We start from the raw sequence: 16,297 nt of genomic DNA on the forward strand, positions 1-16,297 counted from the left end.
TTAAAGATTTTATTTATTTATTTGACACAGAGAGAGAGCTAGTGAGAGAGAGAGAGAGAGAGAGTACAAGCAGGGGGAGCAGCATGCAGAGGCAGAGGGAGAAGCAGGTTTCCTGCTGAGCAAGGAGCCCAGTGCGGGGTTCCATGCCAGGACTCTGGGTTCTTGACCTTAGCCAAAGGCAGATGCTTCACTGACTGAGCCACCCAGGTGCCCCAACTTGCTCGTTGTCTTGATGATTTTTTCTTTACCAAAAAATAGACAAGTTTCAGCACGTTTTACCTTATTTTTCTCCTCTTTCTTCTTTTTTAAGTTCTAGATACATAAGTGTTCAGAACCATTTTATTAATTTTTTAACAGCCTACTGTGGTGTAGTTGATATAACCTGCACATATTTAATGCATACAATTTGATGGGTTTGAACATACTCGTATACCCATGAAACCATCTCCATAATCAAGGTAATAAACATATCTATCACTTCCAAAAGTTTCTTCCTGCCTGCCCTCCACTTTTTTTATGTGTAAGAACACTTAACTTGAGATCTACTCTCGACATTTTTTTAGTATATAATGTAGTATTGGGTTTTTTTTGAGATAGTTTAAAGGTTTTATTTTTTTATAATAATTTTTTATTATGTTATGTTAGTCACCATACAGTACATCCTTAGTTTTTGATGTAGTGTTCCATGATTCATTATTTGCGTATAACACCCAGTGCTCCATTCTATATGTGCCCTCCTTAATACCCATCACCGGCCTATCCCAATCCCCCACACCCCTCCCTTCTGAAACCCTCAGTTTGTTTCCCAGACTCCATAGTCTTTCATGGTTCATTCCCCCTTCTGTTTACCCCCCCTTCATTCTTCCCTTCCTTCTCCTACCGATCTTCCTGCTATTTCTTATTTTCCATAAATGAGTGAAACCATATGATAATTGTCTTTCTCTGCTTGACTTATTTCACTTAGTATAATCTCCTCCAGTCCCGTCCATGTTGCTGCAAAAGTTGGGTAATCGTTCTTTCTGATGGCTGAGTAATATTCCATTGTATATATGGACCACATCTTCTTAATCCAGTCATCTGTTGAAGGGCATCTCGGCTCCTTCCACAATTTAGCTATTGTGGACAATGCTTCTACGAACATTGGGGTGCATATGGCCCTTCTTTTCACTACATTTGTATCTTTGGGGTAAATACCCAGTAGTGCAATGGCTGGGTCATAGGTAGCTCAATTTTTAACTTTTTAAGGGACCTCCACCCTGTTTTCCAGAGTGGCTGTACCAACTTGCATTCCCACCAACAGTGTAAGAGGGATCCCCTTTCTCCACCTCCTCTCCAACATTTGTTCTTTCCTGCCTTGTCCATTTTTGCCATTCTAACTGGCGTAAGGTGGTATCTCAATGTGGTTTTGATTTGAATTTCCCTGATGGCTAATGATTTTGAACATTTTTTCAGGTGTCTGTTAGCCATTTGTATGTCTTCATTGGAAAAGTGTCTGTTCATATCTTCTGCCCATTTTTTAAATTTGATTATTTGTTTCTCGTGTATTGAGTTTGAGAAGTTCTTTGTAGACCTTGGATACCAGTCTTCTATCTGCAGAGTCATTTGCAAATATCTTCTCCCATTCCGTGGGCTGCCTCTTAGTTTTTTTGACTGTTTCCTTGGCTGTGCAGAAGCTTTTTATCTTGATGAAGTCCCACAAGTTCATTTTTTCTTTTGTTTCTCTTGCCTCTGGAGATGTGTCATGAAAAAAGTTGCTGTGGCTGATGTCAAAGAGGTTGCAGCCTATGTTCTCCTCTATGATTTTGATGGATTCCTGTCTCACATCGAGGTCTTTCATCCGTTTGGAGTTTATCTTTGTGTATGATGTGAGAGAGTGGTCAAGTTTCATTCTTTTGCATATATAATGTAGTATTGTTAACTATAGGTAGTATGTTATACAGATCTCTAGTTCTCTAGAATTTACTCATCTAACAACTGAAACTTTATACCTGTAAAACAACTCTCCATTTTAGAAATGTGACCTAGGCAGATCTTTGATAGCTTTCTACTCAAACTATTGTTATAGAGTGAACCATGCAACCCCCCCCAACACATATACAAATTCATAATTTAAAGCCTTTATTTCCCAATGTGACTGTATTTGGAATAGGGCTTTTAGGTAATTAAAATTAAATGAGGTCATAAACATGTGATGCTAATTTGCTGGGATGAGTAGACCTTATTAGTAGAGTAAGACAGAGATCTTTCTCTCTCCTCCATATAAGGACATGGCAAAAAGTTGACCATCTGCTAGCCAGGAAGACAGGTCTCACTGGAAACCAAATTGGCTGGCTCCTTGATCTTGGCCTTTTCAGCCTCCAGAATTGTGAGAAATACACTTCTGTTGTTTAAGCCACCGAGTCTATGGTATTTTGTTATGGTGGTCCAAGCAGACTAATACAGGCATGTTGACATTGGTAAATAAATAAAAGAATTCTTCCTTCCAGTAACCAATGTACATTGGTGTCATTTTAAGAGAATATGTAACCTGTGTTTATATGTTGGGGAAAGAATTTTAGCAAATTATTTTCTTTCTTAAAGAAAGCCTTTATTTCTCTGTATTTTATTACTTCATCCAAGGCTAGAACAGAGATTCATAGACATAAAATCTCATTATATTCTGAGTCAGGAAAAAAGCAATACCATCAGTACCCTTTCTCAAGGGAAAGATCTTATACTTGGAGGTCTTTTTCAAGTCATCTTCCAAGGAATAAGAGTATAGAATTGAAGACCTTTCATGAAAGTCTTGTCTCTCGAGCATTTTATACCAGAAAAGTCTTGGATAAAGTCCAAGGAAAAGTTTTAGATAGGAATTCTAGGTTCACATAGAAAGCAAACGTGCAAGCAATTTGAGGTTTGTACTTTGGAGGTCTTTATACTCTTTTCCATGTCAATTTTAAAACAAGAAGCTCTTTAAATTTTCACTGAGCCCGATCTTGCCATTTGTGGCTCAAAGAGCACAAGTCCATTGATGAGAGAATAGCTTTACACACTGTTTTCAATCTCCAGGGACCATCATAAAGTAAACCCTATGTTTCAGTTGCTCTTCAGTAGCTGAAGTGGGAATATATTGGGTTGGGCTTACGTGTTCCAAGGAATAAGCAGGTATTTGTCCAATGGCCTATGGAACAACTTGCTCCTAGATATAGGCAAAAGAACAGCAACAGCTTACCACCACTGTGAAATTTAGATTCGGGGTGGGGAGGGAGAAAGGGGAGTGTAAATGTAAGAATTTACTTATTGTTCATGTAAAGGTAGTGGAGCTCTGGGCATGACTCTCTGTACATACATGTGCACTCATATTTTCCAGTTGCCTTTCACAGACCTCCATCAGGGCCGTGTGGTGTCTCAGCAAAACTTTGGCTAGCCTTTCACAGAGAAAATGGATTAGATTTATTATTAGTCATCTTGTCCTAGTGGTTTTTCTGTTGGGTGGCAAGATGTTCATCTCAAGGATTACATAACAGTTAATGTTTATTCTCTCAAAAAATCTATTCAAATCTCGAAGTTCACGACCAGATATTATAGCCAACATCAGAACACATCCATACCAGCAAAGTGAAATGAATGTTCCAAGAGATACCCATGGTATTTGATTATGTCGTAAAAGGACAGTGAAAAATGTCAGTAGCACATGTTCTTTGTAAAACATTTCCAAATAGAAAACTTTGTGTCAGTCATCAAAGAAAAACGCTTCTTCACTCATAGGCCACTAAGGATCATATAACTATTTTCCATTTGCTCCAAAGGGTAGCCACTACTAACACCCTTGAACAAATGTTTTATTTGTGAGGAAGTCACTTATTTGTGAGATTCTAGTATTTTCAGTGTGCATGGTAGACATATTGCAAAAATGTTTGTGTATATGAAGATACGCACATGTTGCTTTGGCTAAACTTGATCAACATCAGCTGATATTTAGAGGTGTTTCTGTGCTTTTTCACACATTTCTTGGCCACTGGACACTTCAAAATCTTCCCTTATTCAGGTCCCATATTAAAGTTTTAAGTCCAAAGGGATAGCTTTCCCCAAATTTAATAGTTTTCCCAAATCAATTGGCATGAAACATTTGTTTTGTTTTTGCACGAAGTTTTGCTATTTATACAGTAGGACAGATGAAGGAGTCTATTTTATTGCAATTAAAGGATTACTCATCTTGTTTGAGTAGGAACTATGTATGTAGGCAACAAAGATGAAACATTTTTACCATAGGTAAATGGTCTATGAGAAATCATTCACATGGTCCTCATCAGATAATATGTATTCGAATAATATGCATGAGGTTTCATTTTATTCTATACATTGCCACCAGAAATCATGTAGTTTTTGTTTATGAGGTCACTTCTAGCAGCTGAATGTCAAATGGGAAAAATACAGACACACTGAGTTCAGAGGGCACCTTTTAGTTAATGAAAAATATTATCTCAATACAGCTAGTTCATAGTTAAAATCATAAGGAATATTTCCACTGAATTAAAACATAAGAATAAATAAAACCATCAAGCTGTTTGAGGTTATGTATTTCAAAATTATGGATTTTTATTTAAAATAAAAGATAAAAAAAGAATAGTTTTTTTTTTTTTTTAATTTAATATTTTGTTGAGGCCTGTCTTAGGCTGCTGTAACAGAATACCATAGCCTGGCTGGCTTCTAAACAATAGACATTTACTTCTGACAGTTCTGGGGGCTGGGAAATCAAAGATCAAGGTGCCAGAAGATACCTCATGCGCTGGAAGGGGTGAAGGAGCTCTGTGGTGTCTTTTTTATACAGGCACTGATCCCGTTCATGAAAGATCTGCCCTTATAATCTAATCATCCACCAAAAGCCCCACATTCTAATACCATCACATTTGTGATCAGGATTTCCACATATGAATTTGGGGGAGACATAAGTATTCGGTCTATAGCAAGGTCTAATGAAAAGTTATATTTATTTTGTACTGTGCTCTATTTTTAATAATGTGCAGTAATTCTTTGCATTGTGTAATTTTTGTAATATCAGAAGTTTGAGTTCCCATCAAAAGATTAGAATCTGTTAAATAATCCAAATTATTTAAAACAAATCCAAACTTATGTTTTTTATTTACTCATTTTAATTTACACCATCTTTAAGTGAATATTTAATGATTCCTTAAATTTATATCAAAGATTTTAAATTATACTAATGAAAGTTTAGAAAAAAATTGTTCAACAAAATTGTTCAAAGGAGGATTTTATGACTGCTACTTTTAACAGTGAAAAAATGTTTTATTAAATCTTGTTGGGAATCTCTGCAGTTGAGGTGCAAAGTTAGTACCAACAATTAGGTCTCCGAACTTGACACTGGAATTTTAGTGGATGAATCAACAGTGAAATATTTTTCTCAATATTTTTATTCAAGTGGGTTTTTTTGTTCTGTTCTGTTTTTTTTACTTAGGATTTTGTAACACAGATATTTCTTTTCACAGATACTCCTAAAATTTGAAAACTTTTCCCTCAAATTAGGAAAATTTTCATTTTCTACTAGCCTTAAAATTTTATGATTCCTCTTAAAATTTTCTGATGAACACGTGGTTACTCACTGAATTTAATAGGTACTGATGTCTTCATGAATTATGATAATATTTGTTTAATTATCTCTCTTTTATTAAAAAAAGTAAATTAAATTGTTTTCAGTTTAAGGCTCTGTGTTTCAAATTTTAATTGTCATGGGTTATTTCTACAAAACGTCGCTTTAATAAAGGTATTTATGAAAAATTTACTTGAAAATCCAATTACTTTTGTCTAATAACACATGCTAGAAATGATAATCTGATTTTTAATCTTATATTCTTATATTGATATTATAGTGTCCAAGCAGCAGAGCATGTTAATCTCTGATGGGTGCAGTCTCTTGCTATTATGTTCTTAGAGGTAATGGATGTATATCTAGCCAAAGGCTGCCCCGATTGACCTTGAAACTCATCAAGACTGAGTTTTGCAATTACATGTTCACAATGTCACAGTAATACTTGAGAAAAATAGTTCAGTAATAAACAAATAAAACCACACACAAATACATAGGAAAGTAAGACAGTCGAAGTACCCAAGACAGACAATGAAGTCCCTAAGAAGATTAATTGAAGTACCTTTGCTCTGGCTGCCCTAACTCTGACCTTCCTCCCCTCATCTGGGTTCTAAATCTAACTCAGTTTGCTTCCCAGGAACTTGTGCCCAAGAAGTGGGGGAATAAATACTTTTCTTCTGGGGTGCTTGGGTGGCTCAGTCGGTTAAATGTCTGCTTTTGGCTCGGGTCCTGATCCCAGGGTCTTGGGATTGAGTCCCATTTTGGGGTCCCTGCTTCTCTAAAAACAAAAAACCAACCAAACAAACAAACAAAAAACGCTTTTCTTCTTAAAATGTTGAGGTAATGAATTGATAAGTTCCTGGAGACACTTGTTTTTGTCTTTTTTACATCATAGTTTTGTAACTAGATATGAAATATGTCAGTACAAGCTTGACTTCTTAACTGTTTTAAAGTTATCACCTTTTAAAGATGCCCCCCCCCACATACACCCAATATCCTCAAATCATTTAACAATTAAATCAACAGAAATGTAGTAGCTTGGTGGCATTTGTTTTGATAAAATATAGTTCCTGAGGACCTAGAAAATCCATCTTATTTTCTATTTCATCTAAAAACTTTATTTTATTTTTTCTAAAGATTGTATTTATTTATTTATTTGAGAGAGAGAAAGAGAGAGCATGAGCAAGGGGGGTGCAGAGGGAGAGGGAGAGCAGGCTCCCCGCTGAGCAGGGAGCCCAATGTTGGGCTCTATCTCAGGACCCTGGGATCATGACCTGAGCCAAAGGCAGAGGGTTAACCAAATGAGCCACCCAGGTGCCCCTAATCTAAAAACTTTAATATTAAAATCATAAATGACTTGATTAACTAGCACTAACTTTTTCTATACAAGTCATTTCTTCCAAGCCAATGAATTTTGTTCTTCCTGAATTGATGTATGTAACCAATATCAGTATATATTAATTCTCAGAAATCAACTCTCAATGACTACTTTGTGGGTTAATCTCTGGACATTTTGCTTATCTCCATTTGAAGTTCCTTTTAATTTAAGGTATTTCTGAGCCAAATTTTCATTCCCTGCAGTAGATACATAAGAAATAAAAACATATTTTAAAAGGAACTGAAGAAAAGTTATTTTAAGGACAATTTATGGAAATCTGTTTATACAACATATTCCAGTGGTTGACATGGTCATTAATTAATCTTCCTCCTTTTTCTCTGAGTTTCATAGAATAACTCCAAACTTAGGTTCTACTTATTTTGCATGGAACTCAGTGAAATAAAACATTAAGCCCCATAAAGAGTAATTATTTGTAAGAAATTTATTTGTTTATTTACTTGTTTATTCATTCATTCATTCATTTTAAAGACTTACCTATTTGAGAGAGAGAGAGACAGAGTGTGCGTGCACACATGTGAGCGGAGGGTGGGGCAGAGGGAGAGGGAGAGAGAAAATCTCAAGCAGACTCCCTGCTGCACAGGGAGTCCCATGTGGGGCTCAATCCCATGACTCTGAAATCATGACCTGAGCCGAAATCAAGAGCTGGATGCTTAACCGACTGAGCCACCCAGGTGTTCCAGAAAGAAATACATTTTATTTGAATTTTAGTTGCTCTAGAAAGTTTTCAGTTACATTTTGTTTGAAAAAATATTAAAGACAAAAGAAAAAATCCAAGTTGTAGTAAAATTTTAAGTTTGTACTTTTTTTTACTTTGTTAAGGAGATTTTTATGATCTGCATGAAATGTGGTAAGAACTGTATTTGGACTAGGAAAAAGAAATGAAATAAATCTGCCTAGGAACAACTAATTTCTTTTAATGCTAATGATTACAAAATTAACATACAGCTTAGAATATATTTATCATACTGGAGGAAAACCATGGTTAATACGATTACTGACTTTTATATGTATTTAAACAAACTAATTTTAGGATTAATTGTATAGTCATTTCAGAAATACTGTCTAGGGATACCTGGCTGTCTCAGTCAGTTAAGTGTCTGCCTTCCACTCAGGTTATGATCCCTGGGTCCTCGAATCGAGTCCCACATCAGGCTCCTTGCTCGGGGGGGCGGGGACTGCTTCTTCCTCTGCCCCTCCCACTGTGCTCTCTCTCTTTCAAATAAATAAATTAAAAATCTTAAAAACAAAAAAAGAAACAGTGTCTATTAAGCATATATTAGTTATAGTGATACATGGAAGTAAAACACCTTTAAAGAATTTTTCAAAAATATACCATTTAGTGTTTGAATGAGAAGAAAATTGGAATGGAGATCATAATCATGATAAATTGATTTAAAAAAAAATAACTTCTCTAGACTAATTTTTCCCTTTCTTATTTTTTTTATGGCCAAACTTACAACATAGTGCTTTTTATTTTTTATTTATTTTTTTAAATAAATAAATTAGTAGAGGGAGAAACAGACTTCCCACTGAGCAGGGAGCCTGCATGGGGCTCCATCCCAGGACCCTGAGATGGTGACCTGAGCCAAAGAAAGATGTTTAACCCAGGTGCCCCAATATAGTGGTTTTTAACCTCCCTACATGGTCACTATATTACTTATAGATGTTTTTCAATTTCTAAGGTAAGAAAACTGATTTAAAAAAGTTTAAAAAATATTAATAAATAGAAATATGTTATATCTAATATTAATGAATGAGTAAACAGATCCAGGAAATTTAAGTGCTATTATATGATGCTCTTTCAAACTAGTCTAAATAAAGCCAAGATAGAATATTCTATTTCATAAGCAGAGAAATCCTACAGTTGAGTCCACCATGTTAACTCATTCCTTTAGGTTGAGTGAGATAGCAATAATGATAACTTGAATTTTTTATTCTACTCAATTTTTATAAAAACCTATGTGACAGAAAACCCTAGTAATACATGTGCAAATTAAAACTAAGGGGTAGATGACAGATTAAAAGATTTTACTTAAGTTTAATATTTCTTTTTACCAATAGCTCACAGTACTATGAATGACACAAATGTCCCTATGGAAACAACTGAATGCATTCATGGTCAAGGAGAAGGTTACCGGGGCACCATCAATACTATTTGGAATGGAATTCCATGTCAGCGTTGGGATTCCCAGTATCCTCACCAGCATGACATAACTCCTGAAAATTTCAAGTGCAAGTGAGTATAATAGGCATATAAAAAATTCAGACTCTTCAGGAAATGAGATGGAATGGTTACTCTACTAATTTCTGTGTTAGTAATTCTTAACATTCTTAAACATTAGTGTGCCTAAGGACAATCAGAAGTTAAAAGGCAGATTCATCCACCCAGATATTTTGATTCCTTAGGTCTGAGATCTGGACCTCAACTATGCATTTTAATGAACACTCTAGGTGATTTTGAATCAGATGCTTGATGTACCATATTTTGGGAAACACATCCCTAGGTTTTTGATCACAGCTTTGATTTTGCAGGTGCATTTAATAAATCATTAACAGTAATGATAGCCAGGCAAGTTTCAAATTAGTGCCTTCTTAAAATTTCACATTCATTTTAAGGGAAATTACATTTTTTTTTCTTTCACAAGAAGAGACATACATTGATTTCAATCAACAATATAAACTGATTCATTTTTGGCCTTCAAACAATATTATTTTTAAAATTTTAAATATGTTTTCTGTTGTTTCTAGATTTCCTTTCAAGAGTGGGAAAGTAAAACAATGGTTTAGATGAATCAAGCCAAAGAAACTGCCCTTGAATATCAATTATATTATGTACCTTCTCCATGGCTGTTTTTTTTCACCACCTGACTTTTGCTACACAGAACAGCCACAATGCCATGTGTTTTTAAATTGTCCACCTTGTTATGAGGAACATAAAGTGATTGCTTTTGAAATTTATAACACACGTGCCATTTATAGTGGCTTTGCTGAAATAGCACCTATAAATAACATATATTGGCTTTATGTAATTGGCTTTTAATAAGAGAGCTTAACATTTCAAGATGGAGAATTATGAGCGCTAGTTGGCCCATCCACCAGACAGAGGAGATATTTTATAGGTGTTTTTGTTTGTTTGTTTTAGCTAATTCAATGAATTTGCTTAGATAGTATATATTCATATTATTATTTTTTCATTATTTTATAATGACAAATTTTTACTCATCATTGTGGGTTTGCTTCCCTCATTTTCTTCATAGCAATTCTCTCTGTTCCTGACCCATGTGTTTCATACCTCAGAAATAAATACCAAAGTAGAGAAAGCAAAGAACATGAGAAAAGATTAGTTAAAATAAACAGAGGAGACATTCACAAGTTTTGTTAATTTCTAATGACTGGTAATGATACTCAAATAAGAAATTGTGTATGTACAAATATTCAAAAGAATTTAACTAAGCAATTGAATTTGTGTAAACTTGATGTAAAACTCAATGCACATATTTTATACCACCATGAATTTTTAAAATATAAGTGCAAATTGAAAGAAATAGAAGATTTTCTTTATCTTAATAATTTTACCATTTTATAAGAAGGCTAACAACCTTAATATGGGTTGTAACTACGAACACTTGCTGTCCAATGGTTCTAACTATTGGCAATCACTGTTCTCATCCTAACACAACTTGTGTCAAGACCTATTTTGACTAGATAACCTACTAACTTGTTGATTTTATAGATAAATCCAAGTTTCTTCCTTAAAAAACTTCTCCATTTCTAATGGTGAGCTTGGGTATTAATAAAATTGTAGTACTTCTATAATTGAACCTAAGTGATATAAATAATGCAGTTTCCAATGGGTTGAATATTAATTTTGTTAAATTACTAGCCAGGGGTCTGTGACGAGAAAACCCATGCTTGCTTCAAATTAGAGAACATTTTTCAGAAGAGTAAATCATGAAGTCCACAGTTTATTTAATGTGAACCTTATATTAAGGTAAAATTATTTTACATATAGAGAATATTAGTACAAATTTTTTCCTTGTTGAGAACTTTCAATGTTAATTAAATCACTGCTAAAATAAAGGTGTACATGTACTACATTGACAATTTCTTCTACAGTTAGGTTTTCTGTATTATAAAGGCCTTAATTTTACAGAAATATTTATAAAGATTTCAAAAAACTTTTGTAAATCAATAAAGAAGTACTTTGTAAGGGAAAGAAATCTATGCAGCAAATTAAGTCAAAAAAGTACAGAATTCAAGGAAGAAATAGCTATCATGTTTTTTTGTATCAAATATTTGAATAGGTAGAACTTCCATTTTAAATGAGAATAGTTAACAGGTATTCATAATAGCCTTTCTTCAGCAAAGAGAGATACATGTTGCATCTACATTATATATGGGCCATGAAAACATAATAAATAATAGGCCAGTTTTTAAAAATTGTAATAGTTGAGAGTCCAAGTATTGAGAATGAGTGAGAAAAATGAAGTGGTACTATTTTTTCCCTTTTATGAAGCAGTAGTGTTTGTGGGGAACTCCAGGCCTGTGGAATGAAAAGAATACTGACAACTGACAGCCTTTATTTCAGTAATATGGGCAATGTCAGTTGTGTATACTGAATTCTAAATTGTTATAACTATCCTAAATCTGAAACTTAGAACTCTATTTATAAACATGCATGCATTCTGGGATTCTAGAAATGTAATAGCACTAACTTACCATTTCTAAGAACTTAGGCAATTTACATTAACATGCTTATTCTCAATAGGGACCTAAGAGAAAATTATTGCCGAAATCCAGATGGGGCTGAGTCACCCTGGTGTTTTACCACTGATCCAAACATCCGAGTTGGCTACTGCTCCCAAATTCCAAAATGTGATGTGTCAAGTGGACAAGGTAATAGCTGACATTTTGCAGGGTGGGCACGATTAAATTCAGGGGAAATGCCTCAAGAGGGACCTACTTCTTGTTGCACTGGTTTTGCCGGTTCACAAACAAAATCACCAAGTCTGAAGTTGCATTTCTTTTATCCATTCATTTGCTCAACACTTGCTTATTTATTTGAGCATACACTAGCTCCAGGCACCATTTTAGATACTGGGAATATACTAAGAAACAAAATAAAATTCTCTGACTCCGTGGAACTCCAGAAACTCCAGCAAACAGAAAACAGGAATAAAAGAAGCAAAATGGAAGTGGGAATAAGTTAATTTGTGGTAAGTGCCAGAGAGAAAAATGTCCAGGGTTAGAGGAGAGGGGTTTTTTATTTCATATTTTAATGGTATGGGAAGATCTGACATACCAAGGGAACACTTAAGGAGGACCTGGAAAAAGCATCATGTGCCATGTGCATATATCTGTAAAGAGTATTTGAGATAGAGGAAACCGCAAGTGCAAATGGCATGAGATAGGAAGGTAAAGGAAAGAGCGCGCACACCACTGTGGCCGGTACAGAGCAAGGGGAAGAATCTCAGGGGATGCGGTTAGAGAAGAGTTGGGCTAAAATCACATATGCCTTGTAGGAATTGGAAGGATTTACACTTTTATTCTGAAAGAGAAGGGACTCTGTTGTGGGGTCCCAAAAAGACAAATTAGATGATCTGTCTGGTTTAAGTTTTAACAGGATGACTCTGGTGCATTATGGAAAACAGCCAGAACTTCTGAACTTCTGACAACTTCTCCCAAACAGGAGAATTCATTGTGCAGCTGTTTCAGTAATTCAGGAAAGAGAGGAGAGTGATGTGGACCTGGGGTCAGCAGTGGAGATGATGTGTAGCAGTGGGGTTTGGGATAAATCACGATTGTACTTGGAAACATAGATGCCATTGAAGATCATTGTTTCAGGGAGCAGCAGTAGAGAAAGTGGGATTGAAATAGGTTTAAAAAAGAAATCATTTGTCAAAGATTAATGATGATGTTGGAATCTAGGCCTTTATTAGTATATAATGAATTGAGGGTTATGATTTTTAAATGATCATATTCTTTCCCATAAATTTAATTATGATGGTCATGGTCAGTCCTAAATCATCCTAAAAAGCCCAAGCCAAATTTAAAGCTCCATTTCATGGATTTATTGTTCTATACATACTTCTTCCATCCTTTAACTTTTTCTGCAGTGCCATTTTTCAGAGCAACTGTTAAAAGTTGTAGAGGGAAGAGGGGTTGAATCCCTTTTCAGTCAATTTCACTGTTCTTTGGCAGATTTTAAAGGTCAGTTGGAAATAAAATTGAAAACAATGTTTAAAGGAGGTTTAGTACCAGCTGGATCTTCTTTGTCCCTGTCTTGTTCATTTAAACATGCACTGATAATTTGAGATAGAGGCAAATGAGAACAATTGTTTAATAAGTTTCTTGTGTATATTAAGATGCTTTTATGTACATATATATCACTTACCAAAGAATTAGGTAATAGAATATGAGAATTTTAGATTGTACAGGTTAAACTGATGATATTGCTTATCTAATAAATCTAGAAATTAATAGATGAAGAAATCAGTTTTATGAAATTCAGATAACTTGCCTAAATTCTCAAATTAGCTCAGCTGGGATTGAATATAAGCTTCTTTAAAATGACCTCTCCATTACTTTTAACAATATATTACGTTATTTTTAACAATATATTATACCTGATACATGTAACAATGTGCTAGGTTCTGGCGGGCAACTTAAAAATGAAGAAATCCACTTAAGAGACACTGTAATAATCCAACATAAAGCTGTGATGTTTTAATGATTATGCCATTGTGTGATACTGCCAAGCTAATGATATGCATTGTTAAATATGTGATATGTATGCACACATGCACATACACACACGTGAAAGGATATTGCTCTTATCCTTCTCCAGATAACATATAAACACATGTGATTGATGTATTAGAAATGTTTTGCTTAAATCTTGCAGCATCTGAATTAGCATATATATGAATGTTCTTCTAATTGATATTAAATAACTATTACAAATGAAAACTGAAATTACAGACTTTCTTTAAAAATGCTTTTAAAACACAACTTATTAAACTATATAATATACACTTAAAGCGGTAAATGGGATGCAATTTATAGCTTTAAATGGTTATATTAATATCATAAATAATGAAGAAAGTGAATGAAATTTCAAACTTAGAGTTGGGGCAAAAAGTAAACCAAAAGTAGGGGCGCCTGGGTGGCTCAGTCGTTAAGCGTCTGCCTTCGGCTCAGGGCGTGATCCCGGCGTTCTGGGATCGAGCCCCACATCAGGCTCCTCCGCTGGGAGCCTGCTTCTTCCTCTCCCACTCCCCCTGCTTGTGTTCCCTCTCTCACTAGCTGTCTCTATCTCTGTCAAATAAATAAATAAAATCTTTAAAAAAAAAAAAAAAAAAAGTAAACCAAAAGTAGTATAAAAAGGAAAACAACCAAAATAAAGTAGACATTGGTAAGGTCTAGAACTAATAATACTAGAATTAATGAATAAAGCAAAGTGATGGTTCTTTGAAAAAAATTAACAAAATAGATAATCACCAGCTAGTTCATTCAAGAAAAAAAAGAAAGGACAAAAATATAAAATAATAATTACCAAGGGGGAAATAACCATTGAAACAGGAAAATTAGAAGACATAAAAGACTATTTTATAGAACCTCATGTCATCAACTTTGAAAATAAAAACAAAATGAATAATTTACTAGGAAAATTCAAATTCAAAATTCAAATCGACCCTGGTCAATTCAATTAGTCGAAGAATTAGACCTATTCTTACAGAAGAAATATGGAAATTTATTAATGAAAACTGTTCTATCAAAAATATACTGTGCCTAGATGCGTTCACAGACCAGTTAATCTCAATGCTACATAAATTACTATGTAGCTTAACAAATATAGTAAAACTTTCATCAGTAGTGATGAAATTATAATATTAATACCTAAACAAAATGAAGGTAACACAGAAAAAAAAAAACAGTAAACTTATCTCATTTGTGAATATAAAAATTTTAAATGAAATTTGAGTGAACAGTCCAATAAAGGAACTTAAAAAATAATACATAATGATTGAATGGAATTTAGTCTAAGAACAAAAATGATTCAAAAGTTTTAGAAACCCATTAACATAATTCATCTTAGATCTGAGAAAAACAATCATATGATAAATGTCAACAAATTTTGAAATTCCTGTTACAAAATTCACTCCTTTCTCATAAAAGTACCCAAATAAGAATTTCTGGAATACACACACTGTACACACATTTCCATATATCTATATCTATCTATATCTATATATAAACAGAAAGACAGAGACTTTCTTAAAATGTACATTCATATTTTAACATATACACATATAGACACATAGACATGCCCACATGCACAAAAGCATTTATCCATATTACTTGATGGGGAAACATTACAGACATTCATAGGAAGTTAAAAAAGAAAATAAGAATGAATACTATGTTTACAATATACATTCAAAATATAAGTTAACATAGTCAACATATTCCTCTTTAACACTGTATTGAAGATATCCCATATAAATAAGAAAGCATATTGATTGGGTAAAAAAGCAAAAGATTTTTATTTATGCAAATGATGTAATAGTAATATACTTTGAAAACCGAATTAAAGTAATAAAAAAACTCACTAAGGTAGCATTCATATATGAGTTTGAAGATTTAATTAAGGAGAAAGCTATATCTATAAGAGCACAAAACGGAAACAGGAATAAATTTAGAAAGAAATGTGCAAAATCAAAGTAATAAAATTTTAAAATCACCACTGAAAGCCACAAAAGTGTACTTTAACATGGCAAAACATCGCTTGTTCTTGATATGAGAACTCAACATCATTAATACATCAATTCTACCTAAGCTAATTTTTAATTAATTAATTAATTTAGAGAGAGAGCGCTAGCAGGGGAAGGGCAGTGGCATAGGGAGAGAGAAAATCTTAAGCAGGCTCCACGCTCAGCATGGAACTTGACCTGGAGCTCGATCTCAGATTCTGAGATCATAACCTGAGCCAAAATCAAGAGTTGGACACTTAATGGACTGAGCCACCCAGGCACCCCTACCTAAGTTAATTTAAAATGTAATGTGATATTAATAAATAGATCCATAAATCTTTTTCTGATACCAAACAAACTGATTCTGTAGTTCTCTTGGAAAAATAAACACATAACTATACTATGGAACACATAAGTATACTATTTGTTAACTAAATTAAGACTTTAGTTCTAGTGCAATGAATAAATTGACAACTAGAAAAAACACAGAGGGCAGAAACAGACTCCTTACAGAGATTTATTATATTAAAAATGTGGCACTATGTATCACTGGATGAAAAA

At 34.0% G+C, this 16,297-nt stretch overlaps 1 protein-coding gene across 3 annotated transcripts in view; it reads left to right on the plus strand.

Moving 5' to 3' along the window:
* The window catches only part of HGF (hepatocyte growth factor), an 80,095-nt gene that overhangs the window by 33,925 nt on the left and 29,873 nt on the right, over positions 1-16,297 (plus strand). For all 3 annotated transcript variants that reach the window (XM_040644317.1, XM_008686185.2, XM_008686184.2), the window contains 2 exons: positions 9,045-9,219; positions 11,752-11,879. In XM_040644317.1, the coding sequence (XP_040500251.1) occupies positions 9,045-9,219; positions 11,752-11,879 (303 nt within the window). The remainder of the gene's footprint in view (positions 1-9,044; positions 9,220-11,751; positions 11,880-16,297) is intronic.

The sequence above is a fragment of the Ursus maritimus genome, unplaced genomic scaffold (genome assembly GCF_017311325.1).
Source record: "Ursus maritimus isolate PB19 unplaced genomic scaffold, ASM1731132v1 scaffold_3, whole genome shotgun sequence".
Taxonomy (NCBI): domain Eukaryota; kingdom Metazoa; phylum Chordata; class Mammalia; order Carnivora; family Ursidae; genus Ursus; species Ursus maritimus.